General features: G+C 50.7%; 1 protein-coding gene across 5 annotated transcripts in view; it reads right to left on the bottom strand.

Annotated features, from left to right (window-relative positions):
* Positions 1–13,158, bottom strand: part of LOC123577179 (phospholysine phosphohistidine inorganic pyrophosphate phosphatase) — a 118,617-nt gene that overhangs the window by 84,746 nt on the left and 20,713 nt on the right. For 4 of the 5 annotated variants that reach the window (XM_045439165.1, XM_045439168.1, XM_045439166.1 and 1 more), the window contains exons 3-5: positions 11,548–11,701; positions 4,437–4,500; positions 3,506–3,598 (exon numbers count right to left, since the gene is read on the bottom strand). In XM_045439165.1, coding sequence (XP_045295121.1) covers positions 3,506–3,598; positions 4,437–4,500; positions 11,548–11,701 — 311 coding nt within the window. The remainder of the gene's footprint in view (positions 1–3,505; positions 3,599–4,436; positions 4,501–11,547; positions 11,702–13,158) is intronic. The other variant, XM_045439169.1, reaches the window with a different exon arrangement.

The raw sequence follows: 13,158 nt of genomic DNA, 5'->3' as shown, positions 1-13,158 counted from the left end.
TAGATGTTAAAAAAAAATTATCAAAATAATCTAGGGGAGAAGAATGGATAGAGTATAGATTAAACAAGAGGCTATTAATCTTGAAAGGGGTCCCAATGGCCAAATACGGGACAATCTGACAACAAAATAAATAACAACGGGAATGAATTGTAACTTAGAGAATAAAACAAATAGCCCTGAGTCCATATTGGAATGAACAAGTAAATGGGGACAAAAAAAGGAAAGCTCTTTCTTACAGTAAATTCCAACTAACAAATACAGAAGGAATGACAGAAATACAAAATGACCATTCGGCAAACACCACAGTAAGAACTGCTTCAGGTAAAAATTATCACTGGTGGGGTGCCGGGGTGGCTTGGTCGCTTGAGCATCTGACTCTTGACTTTGGCTCAGGTCATGATCCCCGGGGCCATGGGATCGAGCCCCACATCTGGCTCTGCACTGAGTATGGAACCTGCTCGAGATTCTCTCTCCCCCTCTGCCCTCTCCCCTGCTCTCTCTCTCTCTCAAATCAATCAAACAATTAATTAATTAATTAAAAAGAATGATTGATCAATGGATGCAAACGTTGAGACGGGAAAAGAATAACGGGAAAGGATACTTACACAGACAACATGCTTTCCCACAGGATACTTACTAGTTAATGGGACAAGGAGTAACTTCACAGTAGAGAATCCTGGCACCTATCACCTCCGACACTGATCAAAGTGAACCTCACCAATAAGGGGCAAAGTGCCATCATGCACCTGTCCCCGTGCAGCACACCGAGAGGGCACAGCACTGTTTCTGTGAGATTCCTGCCCAAAGTGCATAGCCAAAAATTAAATGAAATCACAAGGAAATATCAGGAAAAAACCTGATGTTGAGGGATATTCTACAAAATAACCAGCCGGTACGATTCAACAATGCCACTGTCCTTAGAGACCAGAAAAGGCTGAGGGACTGGCCCAGGAGGCAGGACACAGGGGAAGGGACCGCTAAATGCAACGTGTCCCATACAAAGATGCGGATGCGCTGGCCCATGATGACATCTGATCTTATAATTCTCCCAAGATTATTATGCAAGATGTTAGCATTTGGGGAAGCTGGCTTCAGGGCAGATGGAAATTCTCTGTGCTAATTTTGCGACTTCTGTACGTGTGAAATTACTTCAAAATGAACAGTTACACCTAAGTTTTTAAAGTGGTTATTAGTTGATAATTAGTGAGGCTTGGTGATGGGAAACGAGGAGCTCATTATGCTACTCTTCCTACTTGCATAGATACTTGGAATGTTCCATGACAAAAAGTTAAAAAGAGGGGCTCCTGGGGGGTTCAGTTGGGCGTCTGACTCTTGATTTCAGCTCAGGTCATGATCTCACAGCTTTGTGGGTTTGAGCCCCGGGCTCTGCACTAACAGTGTGGAGCCTGCTTGAGATTCTCACTCTCTTTCTGCCACTCCCCTGCTCACACTCGCTCTCAAAATAAATAAACTTTAAAAAAAAAAAATAAGGAAAAAAAGTTAAAAAGAGGGATTTCAGAGACAAAACAACCGCACAGGAGATGTGGACCCCGTGTGGATTTGATTCAAACATATCAACGTCAAAGAACATTCCTGAGCCAGGCAGGGAGACTTAAATATGGATTACTGGGAAATACTAAGGAATCACTGTTGATTTTGTAGGTAGGGGTTTTTTCCACTGTGATAAAAAAACACATAAAATGTACTAATGTAACCATTTAAAGTATACAAATCAGTAGCATAAAGCATAGTCACATTATATGACCATCACCCCTGCCCACTTCCAGACATTTGTATCACCCCAACAGGGGACTGTCCCCATCAACAGCCCCTTCCCACCCCCCACTCCCCCGGCAATCACTAATCTATTTTATGTCTGTACAGATTTTCCTATTTGGGACATGCCATACAAACGCTACGTAACGTGTAAAATACGGCCTTTTGTGCCTAGCTTCCTTCGCTTCCCATGTTTTCCAGGTTCATCCACATTGTGGCATTGATCAGTATTTCATTCTTTTTATAGCTGAAATATTCCATGGTGTGAATAGACCGCATTCTGTTTATCCGTTCATGTGTCGATGAACATTTGCATTGTTTCCGCCTTTTGGCGATGTTGAATAGTGCTGCTATGAATATTCATGTATAACTTTTTGTTTGGACACCTGTTTTCAATCCTTTTGGATGCGTACATAGGAGTGGAATTGCTGGGTTATAGGGTGCTTCTGTTTACCTTCTCCAGGAGCTGTTTTCCAGAGGGGCTGCCCCATTTCACATTCCGGCCAGCAGTCCCACATGAGGGCTCCAATTTGTCCACATCCTCGCCAACGCTGGCCATCTTCCCTTGTGTTTTGGTTTTAAAATGATTATGGATGGCCATCCAAGTGGGTGTGAGGTGGGATCTCACTGTAGTTTTGATCTGCATTTCCCTAACTGATGGCATAGAGCATCTCTTTGTGTGTTTGTTGGCCATTGTTAGGTGTTTTAGCGTGTTGTAGTTAGGTGAAAAATAACTATCTTTTTTTTGGAAGGCATTACTAAAATATGAAAGGATACACATGACAACAAATCTGGGATTTAAAATACAACAGCAAAAAAAAAAAAAAAAAATAAGAAAACAAGTTGAGAAAAGGCAAAAAAGATACAAGAAGGGAATGCGGCAAAAATCTTTTGTTAAATCTGAGTGATGGCTGTGTGGGGGGAGTCGCTGTATCATTCTCTCTGCTTTCATGTATGTCTGAAATTTGCCACAATAAAAAAAGAAATTCTGCCCTATGAAACAAAGTCGTGAAAACCCAGGGTCATTACTCCTGTGGTCTTTGTTCATTCAAAACACAAGCCTCTCTCTCTCCTCTCTTACCAACCTCACAAGGCATTTTCTGGGTTTTTCCTGGCAACTTCAGAGACCCTGCCTTCTGACATTCACAGATGTTGGGGAGACTGGGGGCGGGGGTGGGGGGGGGGGAAGGACAGAGGGTCCAGACTTCTGGGATTGTCCCCATGCATCTTGAGAGACCAGTGCTCTAGACCAGAACACATGTGGGAAATTCGGGTCCAACAATCAATCAGCAAGCATCACAGTGGTCCTGGGGGCACAGCCTCACTGCAGATGCTGATGCTGTCCTCAGTGCCAATGTCCAAAACAGACAGCCCGGGGCCCCTCAGTGAACTATGTTTAAAACACTGACACATTAATACACTTCAGTTCCCATCCGTCCGGAGAAGAAGCAAAAGTCACTGGGACACAGCCACAGGCATTTCTTACTCTTAGGCTGAAACGCATTCCACAGGCTGAAAGCATTCTGTGGGCCTCCTCTGAGGTCTTTCCCCAGGACAATCAGCTCTGATGGGTGGAAGGGCCCACCTACCTGGCTGCCCAGCCAAACCCCACAGGCTGCCCAAGGCCTCAGGCCCACCTCAGGCCCCAGGGCTGCCCCACCTGAGTGCCCGGGCCCCCCCCCCCCCCGCCAGACCCGCTTCCACACACGCCCGTGAGCGGCTGGCCTACCTCGTGAGACTCTACCCCCATCTCCTGCAGGGCCGACTGGAAATACCCGGGAGCGGGTTTCCCCACCACTTCGGCCTTGATTCCACAGGCATACTGGGAAAATAGAAAAGGACACATGGTATGGGTTTAGGATTAACGGGTGGATACGGATCCAAAGGCCTCCCTCCGGGAATCAAGGAAAGAGTGCCCCAAATGTGCCCCCCGGGGGCCGGGAGCCTCCAGGAGGCAGGACACAGGGGCTGCGAGACACATCTCATAGGCAAGAGCATCGCGACCCCACATCAGGGTGCACAGGATGCTGGGGGGCACCCGTAGTGGGCCCCCTGCTCAAAAACCTGAGCGCGGGCCACCTGGGCTGATGCTCTCATTTGTCACCTGCCCTCCAGGAGAAAAGGGCCATGGCTCTATCTGCCAATGTGCTCAACCCTCCCACCTGAGCACAGGCAGGAAGGAGCCAGGGTAGCAGTGAGTGAGCTGGGGCAGGTGATCAGGCATGGGTCAGAGGGGACCCTGGGGAGCCCCATCTGAGCCTGGCCCTGGAAGCTGGAGGAGGGAGTCAGGAAGGAATCCCATCGGGACACATCAAGCGCCAGGTGTCGCAGGTGTTAGGAACGAGGCGGGTGGTTCGGTGAGAGTCTGAGAGGAGAGTGGCAGTGGGCATGCTGGAGGGCCAGCCGGGTCAACAGCCGGCAGGCTGGAGTGTGGGGAGGAGCGTGAAGGACAGGACAGTAGAGTGACGACCAAGGCGGCTGAGGGGCCAAGCTCTGGGGCAGAGAGGGCGCTCAGCTTGAAGGCCCGAATAGGAGGGCCCACTGTGGAAATCTAAGAGGCGATTCAGACATGGGAGTACACCCCCTTCTCCAGAAAGACCAGAAACACCCCCAAACAGCCCCGAGATCTGAAGGAGGCTCGGACAGACTCAGGGAGGTACCTCGAGAGCCTTTGTGTAGGCACCGACGTCCAGCATCAGGCCAGAGGTCTCCTTGTAGTAACGTCTACAAAAGAGCAGGAGGGGACAAGGTGAGCTGGGCCCGGGAGCCATACCAAGAGAGACTGCCCTGTCCTCGTTCTGCCAGCTCGAGAGCAGAGCCACGGGTAAGGGTCTGTCCAGATGCCACACTGGGCATGACCGATGGAGGTCGGCACGACAGGGCCCAGGGCCAGGTCACCACGCCAGGGCAGGAGAGCCAGTGGGCCAGCAGATCTCAGTCCCAATGGTCCCCTGCTGCTGGCCTCTGGGGACCCCCGGGGGCAGATGGATCCAGCCGCTAACACAGAGAAAGACAAGTGACCTGTGTTCCAGGGAAGGACAGCAGGTCCACAGGGCATGTGGTGAACCCCTAACTGCTAATAACTAACCCCTAATTGCTGCCTGAAAAAGAAAACTCCATTATTCCACGGCACCCCACCGCAGCTCTTATTAGCCAGAGGTCAAGGTGCTAGGTTTCAGGGGCCCCAGATGCTCTTACGAGAAGACAGCTATCTCCTCCCAGTCTCACTGGAGACCCACCCAGCTCGGCTCTTGGAAGCATGCCTTTCTGAAGATGATCTCGTGATTCTCGGGAGCACAGTGCCGGCCCTGGCCTCCACTGTCCGGCCCACCCCAGGCCACAGGCAGACCCCTCAGGACACATGGTAGACGAAGCCTTCTTCTCTCTGAGCAAAGCCATTTGACCACAAAGAGGAACAGAGACAGTTTAACCTGTGCCTCTCTACAGACAGGGTTCCTGGAAGCCCGGGACTATTAAAATGTGAGACCCATCCCACCAGGTGCCCGGCTCTCCTTCCCATGTCCTTCGGGTCTGGGAGACATTGGACAACACGGATGCAGAGACCCAAGAGAAGTTCTCAACATGACGCCTCACGTGCAGAAAACCGCTCAAACAATATTAGAGAATATTATCACTGCGTTTACCCGGCGTGAGCTACAGGCGATAAGACGCAGGCTGGGCCAGAAAGGAGGAGGAACGCAAGTCTTCCCAGTTGGTGGGGGTTACAACCTGTTCTGTGCCTATCGGTGAGAACCGAGCTTCCCGGGAGCTGCCTCGGGGCTGTGCCCTTCCCTCCAGCTCGGCAGGGCCCGGGAACCCTGCCTGTTCGGCTCTGCCCCACCTGAGGCCCCGAGGGCTGCAGGAGTCTGGCCTGGCCGCCAGCACACAATGCCCGTGGGCAGTGCCGCAAGGCTTTGGCCAAACTCTTGGCTTTGGCCAGGGCTGGTCCCCCGGCACTCACTCGTCACGGGGGTTTGGAGCCTGGAGCCCCTGTGACGAAGCTGGGGGGGCTCCTGTCACGACAGGACTCGTTGGTCTCCAAGCGAACCCCAGGTTTTCCGGTCAGGGATCTGAGGCTCTGTGCTCTAGGGGCCACCCCATAACCAGCCGGGACATCGCACACCTTCAGGAAGATAGATGCCTGGTAGTCAAAAAGAATTACCTCCTGCTTACAGAACTGGGGGCCTAAAAATGCTCCCCCTTTTATTTATTTATGTATGTATGTATGTATGCATGTATTTATTTTTAACTTTATTTATTTTGAGAGGGACAGAGAAAGAGGGAGGGAGAGAATCCCAAGCAGGCTCTGCACTGTCAGCACAGAGCCCAACATGGGGCTCGAATTCACAAACCATGAGATCATGACTGGAGCCGAAATCAAGAGTTGGACACTCAACTGACTGAGCCACCCAGGTGCCCCCTTAAGAATTTTTTTTTAACTGAATCTGAGTTGGTTTTTTTTTTTTTTTTTTTTTTTTTTAACGTTTATTTATTTTTGAGACAGAGAGAGACAGAGCATGAACGGGGGAGGGTCAGAGAGAGGGAGACACAGAATCCGAATCAGGCTCCGGGCTCTGAGCTGTCAGCACAGAGCCCGACGCGGGGCTCGAACTCACGGACCGCAAGATCATGACCTGAGCCGAAGTCGGCCGCTTAACCGACTGAGCCACCCAGGCGCCCGAGTTGTTTTTATAGTGTCCAGAATTTTTCTTTATTTCCTCTTTCTTCAGGAAAACAAAAGAGCCACCTTGAAGGCCATCTGTTGGCTGAAAACATTTTTAGAGACACAATAAATAGAAGTACCTGTTGGGGTGCCCGGGGGGCTCAGTCGGTTGAGCGTCCGACTTTGGCGCAGGCCATGATCTCACGGTTCGTGGGTTCAAGCCCCGCGTCGGGCTCTGTGCTGACAGCTCAGAGCCTGGAGCCTGTTTCAGATTCTGTGTCTCCCTCTCTCTCTGACCCTCCCCTGTTCATGCTCTGTCTCTCTGTGTCTCAAAAATAAATAAACGTTAAAAAAAAAAAAAAAAATGTAGAAGTACCTGTTAATTTTTTTAAATGGAAAAGCCCAGGTTATTCCAGGAACATAAGCGATTTCATGCAGTATCTTTTGTTACTGGCATAAGGAGAGCAACAGCAAGCCTGGCTGGAACACTCAGTTCCAGAGTGTTCTGGAACATTCGGTTCCAGCCACAAAGAAGAAACTGGGGATGCTGGGAAAGACCGGGAAAGGCTGGGGAGAAGCAGTCAGATAGATTTTATGCTTTATTCTTCTGCCCTTCCGATTATTCAGCACGGCCTCCCTTCAAAATGACCACTTGACCTTTCCCACAAGAGCCATTAACCTTCCATAGTCTGTCGCGTAAACAGCTTAATTTTCTGACGGCAGCATGACAGAAGAAATTACAAAGGCAATTCCCACTCCCGGTCCAAACAGATGCCAAATGTAAATCACTCCATTTCCAGGAGGAGGACATTCTGCCCCAGTGCCTCCGTCGTCCTGCCTCCTCGGGGGCGCCGCTCAGCCCTGTTCTGGCGGAGGACGGCCCCTCACCATCGACGACCCCCACTTGGACGGGACAGCTGTCCTTGGGCTGTCCCGAGAAGCTGCTGACCTAAGCCCGAAAGCTGGCGGTTCCTTTCTCTCCTTTTTGAGCACCCGACCCGTAGCCCGAGTCAGAACACCCTAAGTCAGAGGCACCCTAACCGCTGATTCGTAAAACAAACCCTTGCCTACTCTTGAAGGACAAAGCTAAAAAGCAGCTGTTTCCATTTGTTTTTCCTGTTCAACAACATATCTACTTTGATTGCTACCTAAAATCTGGAACAAAAACTTGTAAAAATTAGAGACAATTTTAAAGAAAAAAGTTTTAACGTAAATGAGTTATAACAGAGCTTCTCAATCATGCTGTTCTCTGGGGAGGGGTTGATTTTAGGGGTGCCTGAAGGACCAAGCCTGGAACCTAAGTGAATTAAGCAAGCCAGGTTCTATGGTTTGCAGTGCCCTACGCTTTAGAAGGTTGTGAGGTTGGAAAGGCACTAGGATGGTGAATTTTATGCGTCAACTTGACTGGGCCAAGGTGCCAGATATTTGGTCACACGTTATTCTGCGTGTTTCTGTAAAGGTCTTTTTGGGGTGAGATTAACACTTCAATCAGTGGACTCTGAGTGAACAGAATGCTCTCCACTGTGTGGTGGGCCTCACCCAATCAGCTGAAGGACAGAACAGCAGGGTCTGACCTCTCTGAGCAAGAAGGATGCTGCCCCCAGGCACATCCTTTGGACTGAGACCACAACTCTTCACTGGGTCTGCAGGCGGCCAGTCTGCCCTGCAGATTTTGGACTTACCTAGCCTCAATAACCAATTTCTCTTCACACACATATATATGGATGGGTGTGTGTGTGTGTGTGTGTGTGTATCCAAATTCACTTGGTTTCGTTTCTGTGAAGAATCCTAATACTGGATTATTGTAGTTTGTGTGATAAACACATGAGAATATTTTTACCTCCTAAAAGAAATACAGCTTCTCTTTTCTTTCCTGAAATCTCTTTTGTTTGCCTTATTGACAGAGGCACAGCCATGAAGAAATACTTCTCTACTATGAGAAAAACAACGAGCAGCACAAGATAAGTGCCAACTGCCTGAGTGTGGTGAAGGGGACAATAGGACGTGGTGGGGTCTGCGGCAAACTAGAGTTACTGGAGGCAGTGGCCTCAGCTCCGCTGAGCTTCTGTGCGCTCAGGAATGTGGGGCCCTGTACTGTCAGATCTTCTGATTTTTCTTTTATTTCGTGAAGTTTATTTATTAATTTTGAGAGAGAGGGCACGAGCAGGGAGGGGCAGAGAGAGAGGGAGAGAGACAGAATCCTAAAGCAGGCCCCGTGCTGTCAGCGCAGAGCCCAATGCGGGGCTCAAGCTCACAGAACTGAGAGATCATGACCTGAGCCGAGATCAAAAATCTCCCCATTTTGTATTTATTTTTTATTTTTTATTTATTTATTTATTTATTTTTTTTTTTTGGGACAGAGAGAGACAGAGCATGAACGGGGGAGGGGCAGAGAGAGAGGGAGACACAGAATCTGAAACAGGCTCCAGGCTCTGAGCCATCAGCCCAGAGCCCGACGCGGGGCTCGAACTCACGGACCGCAAGATCGTGACCTGGCTGAAGTCGGATGCTTCACCGACTGCGCCACACAGGCGCCCCAAAAATCTCCCCATTTTGAAACACAGGTCCCCCCAGAATGCAGGATCTTGTGTGGGCCACACATTTGCTCTCGAATACAGCCTAGAGGTGACAAGCACGGGGTCCGGGTGGCACTCCCAGCATTTACCAGCTGGGGATCCTGGCCTACTTCACCTCCTTATGCCTCAATGAGCCCACCTGTAAAATGATGCCATGGCCTGCAACTCTCAGGGTCGTGATCGGAATTAAACAAAACGGAGCACGTAAAGTACTTACAATGGCTGGTGGCCAAACACAAGGTCCCTCCCTTGACTACCGGAATGGCCTGCCCTGTCCAGCAGGCAGAGGTCGGGAGTTCCCAATCAGCAGAAGCATCTAAACTGGGAAAGCCTTCCCCAGAGGCGGGCCCCCAAACTCCCGCAGGGCACGAAACGCCGGGGCAGGGCTCCACAGCGCCCCTGCACCCTTAAGAGCCCGTGACTCTAAAACTCTAGTGCTGGGGCGCCTGGGTGGCGCAGTCGGTTAAGCGTCCGACTTCAGCCAGGTCACGATCTCGCGCTCCGTGAGTTCGAGCCCCGCGTCAGGCTCTGGGCTGATGGCTCAGAGCCTGGAGCCTGTTTCCGATTCTGTGTCTCCCTCTCTCTCTGCCCCTCCCCCGTTCATGCTCTGTCTCTCTCTGTCCCAAAAATAAAAAAATAAACGTTGAAAAAAAAATAAATAAAACTCTAGTGCTGCCTCTGCTGATGACAGAGTAAGTCTGCACAGCTTTCTGGTAAGCAACTTGGTGACATGAGTCCAGAACCTCAGATATGCCCACCATTCTAAATGCACGAAGATGCTGACCACAGCGTTACTTTGGTGGAAAATCAGAAATAACTTAATGTCCCTCAGAAGGCATGGGCTTAAAAAGACTGCAGGGTGGGGGCACCTGGGCGGCTCAGTCAGCTGGGCGTCCTACTTCAGCTCAAGTCATGATCTCACGGCTCTCGTGGTTCAAGCTCCTCACTGGGCTCGCTGCTGTCAGCACGGAGCCCGCTTCAGATCCTATGTCTCCCTCTCTCTCTGCCCCCTCCCAGCTTTCACTCTCGCTCTCAAAAAGAAATACATCTTTGGGGCACCTGGTGGCCCGTCGGTTGAGCGTCCGACTTCGGCTCAGGTCACGATCTCGCGGTCCGTGAGTTCAAGCCCTGTGCTGACAGCTCAGAGCCCGGAGCCTGCTTCACATTCTGTGTCTCCCTCTCTCTCTGACCCTCCCCTGTTCATGCTCTGTCTCTCTCTGTCTCAAAAATAAATAAACATTAAAAAATAAACATTTTTGAGACAGAGAGAGACAGAGCATGAGCAGGGAAGGGGCAGAGAGAGAGGGAGACACAGAATGTGAAGCAGGCTCCGGGCTCTGAGCTGTCAGCACAGGGCCCGACGCGGGGCTCGAACTCACGGACCGCGAGATCGTGACCTGAGCCGAAGTCGGACGCTCAACCGACTGAGCCACCCAGGCGCCCCATAGAGATATTTATTAACTGAGTTTAGAGTTGTTCATAAAGTACTATCTGGCAAAGAATAGAACCCGGGCGACAAAGCTGGGTCGGGTTTGATACTGATGCTCTGAGTACATCCATTTGTAATGATCTGTCTGCACTGGAAACTACGTGGAAGAACACAAACCAAAATGTTGACAGCTGTTTTCTTGGGCAGGGGAATGAAAGTATTTTCTCTTTTCTTCTTTTTGCTCATCCATAGGTTCTAGTTTTCCTCCCATGAACTTGTGCTGTCTTGGTGGTAAAAGATGTTAAGAAAAATAACCAGTGTGGTTTTTTAAAAGAAAGAGACATGAGGCACCTGGGCAGCTCAGTCGGTTGAACGTCCAACTTCGGCTCTGGTCATGATCTTGAGGTTTGTGGGTTCGAGCCCCACATCGGGCTCTGTGCCTTGGGATTCTCCTCTCCCTCTCTCTCTGCCCCTTCCCAGCTTGCTATCTCTCTCTCAAAAATAAATGCTTGAAAGAAAGAAAGAAAGAAAGAGAGAGAAAGAAAGAAAGAAACAAACAGATAGTGAGGACTGTGCTAAAGGCTCCGACAAAAATGTTGGTAATAAGATCACAACTTTACAGAGGTCATGCTCTGCAGCCCGAGACGTGGAGCCCGGCCCAGAGCTTTCCTCCGGGCCGTCAAGCCTTTTCTTCCCTACTCACGTGTCCCCTGGAGACAATCCTTCAATGCCTTGTGCTGTACCCTGTGCGAACGCACCTAACCTTGGGACAGCCAGCACTGGCGCCCTGAGACTCCATGGAGCTTCCGTCCGCAGTGACCCTCCCCTCCCCTCCCCTCCCCTCCCCCAGCCTCTCCCAGCCCTGAGCCCGCTTGGAAGCCTGACCAACCTGCTCCTGAAGTCAGACGATTCTACTGTCCTCATACATCATTAAAAGAAAGGAAGGAAGAAATCAAGAAAGAAACAAAGCAGGGAGGGAAACGGAAGGCAGCCTGTGCCCACCCCACACCCACTTTTCTGCACCATTTACTGATTCTCTAAGGTACAGGCCCACAGAACGGCATGCAAAGCAGCCAGAAACGCTCTTCCTGAAGCTGACTTACCCTTCTCCCAGAGATATGAGCACAGGATTGTCCAGCTCCATGAGCACCTGAAAGGCCTTATTCATGTTTTGGTAAGAAAAGCTTTCTCCTGCATCTGCTATTACGACACAGTTCGGGTTGGACGTGTCGATCTGGGCAAATTCTGAGCGGATTCCTGCAAAGAGAAAAAAGGATAAAGCCCTGGGGTGACGTGGCCTACCTCCCATCTCCTCCCAGGGACCCCTTCTGCCTGCCACGTGGGCCCTGCCCCTTTCTCAAATGTTCCTCCTGACGCTTACGGCTGTACGGGAGGTGAACCAGGAAGGGCTGTTACTCCTGTTGTACAGATGAAGGAATGTTCCACAGTTAGGGCTTGTTAGCAGAAAGACGGGCCCGCCCCTGGGGTCCCTGCCCCAACACTGGCATCACCCCAGGGACTACCCAGTTCAATACCACAGGTAGGAAACCCACAGCCCTGCAACTGAGAAGAGATTGCCAGGAAGACACAGATCCCTGGATGTAGGGTCAAATCCGGCTGCTGGTAACCTTTAGAGGGCGGCGGTTGCTGCACCCAGACTCTAGGAACCATCGAGCATTCCAGCCCCATGCCACTGAACACAGCAGAGCTGGGACACACACACAGGCTGAAAAGAAGGACCAGAAGCTCACCCCTGCTGGCCCAGCTCACCCGTCCTTAGGAAGGCCTCACCCCTGCTGGCCTGGCTCTCCAATCCCCTGAGGAAAGCTTCTTCCTCCTTCACCTTCTCTGCCCTCCCCAATTTTCCATCAAACAGGGAAAGTTGCAGGGCACCTGGGTGGCTCAGTTGGTTAAGTGTCTGCCTCTTGATTTCCACTCAGGTCACGATCCCAGGGTCATGACATCAAGCCCTGTGTCAGACTCCGCGCTGAGCATGAGCCTGTTTAGGATTCTCTCTCCCTCTCTCTCTCTCTCTCTCTCTCTCTCTCACTCTCGCTCTGTCTCTCTCTGCCACTCCCCTGCTTGCACACTTGGTCTCTCTCTCTCTCTCTCTCTCAAAAGAAATAAACTTAAAAAACAAAACAAAAAAGAGGTGCCCGGGTGGCTCAGCCTGTTAAGCGTCCGACTTCAGCTCAGGTCATGTTCTCACGGGTCTTGGGTTCAAGCCCTGCATCAGGCTCTGTGCTGACAGCTCAGAGCCTGGATCCTGCTTCAGATTCTGTCTCTCCCTCTCTTTCTGCCCCTCCCCCACTTGCTCTCTGTCTCTCTCTCTCTCTCAAAAATAAATGAAATGTTAAAAAAAAAATTTTTTTTAATAAAAACAAACAAGCAAACAAACAAAACCCCAGCAGGCCTGGGCTGCTTGGATCCTACAAATTCCAAAGAAAGGCTGTCCTCAGGACAGGCCCTCCACCAGCACCTGGGAGATCACCTCTGAGCCCCTGGAATATTCCACCAGAAAAGAGTGTTTTGTAATCCTGGGGCCCTGGGGAGTTGGAGACTGAGCAGCCAGGGTTAGTCACCCAGTGCTACAGACCCACACGAGGGACCCTTAATAGAAACCCTGGGCACAAGGCTCCAGTCAGCTTCTCTGGGTGACAACATGTCACAGGTGCTGTCACACATCTCTGCTGGGAGAATCAGGTGCATCTCAG

The sequence above is a fragment of the Leopardus geoffroyi genome, chromosome D2 (genome assembly GCF_018350155.1).
Source record: "Leopardus geoffroyi isolate Oge1 chromosome D2, O.geoffroyi_Oge1_pat1.0, whole genome shotgun sequence".
In the NCBI taxonomy this organism is placed as follows: domain Eukaryota; kingdom Metazoa; phylum Chordata; class Mammalia; order Carnivora; family Felidae; genus Leopardus; species Leopardus geoffroyi.
Note: the sequence above shows the minus strand (reverse complement) of the source record. Positions and strands in the feature narration are given on the sequence as shown.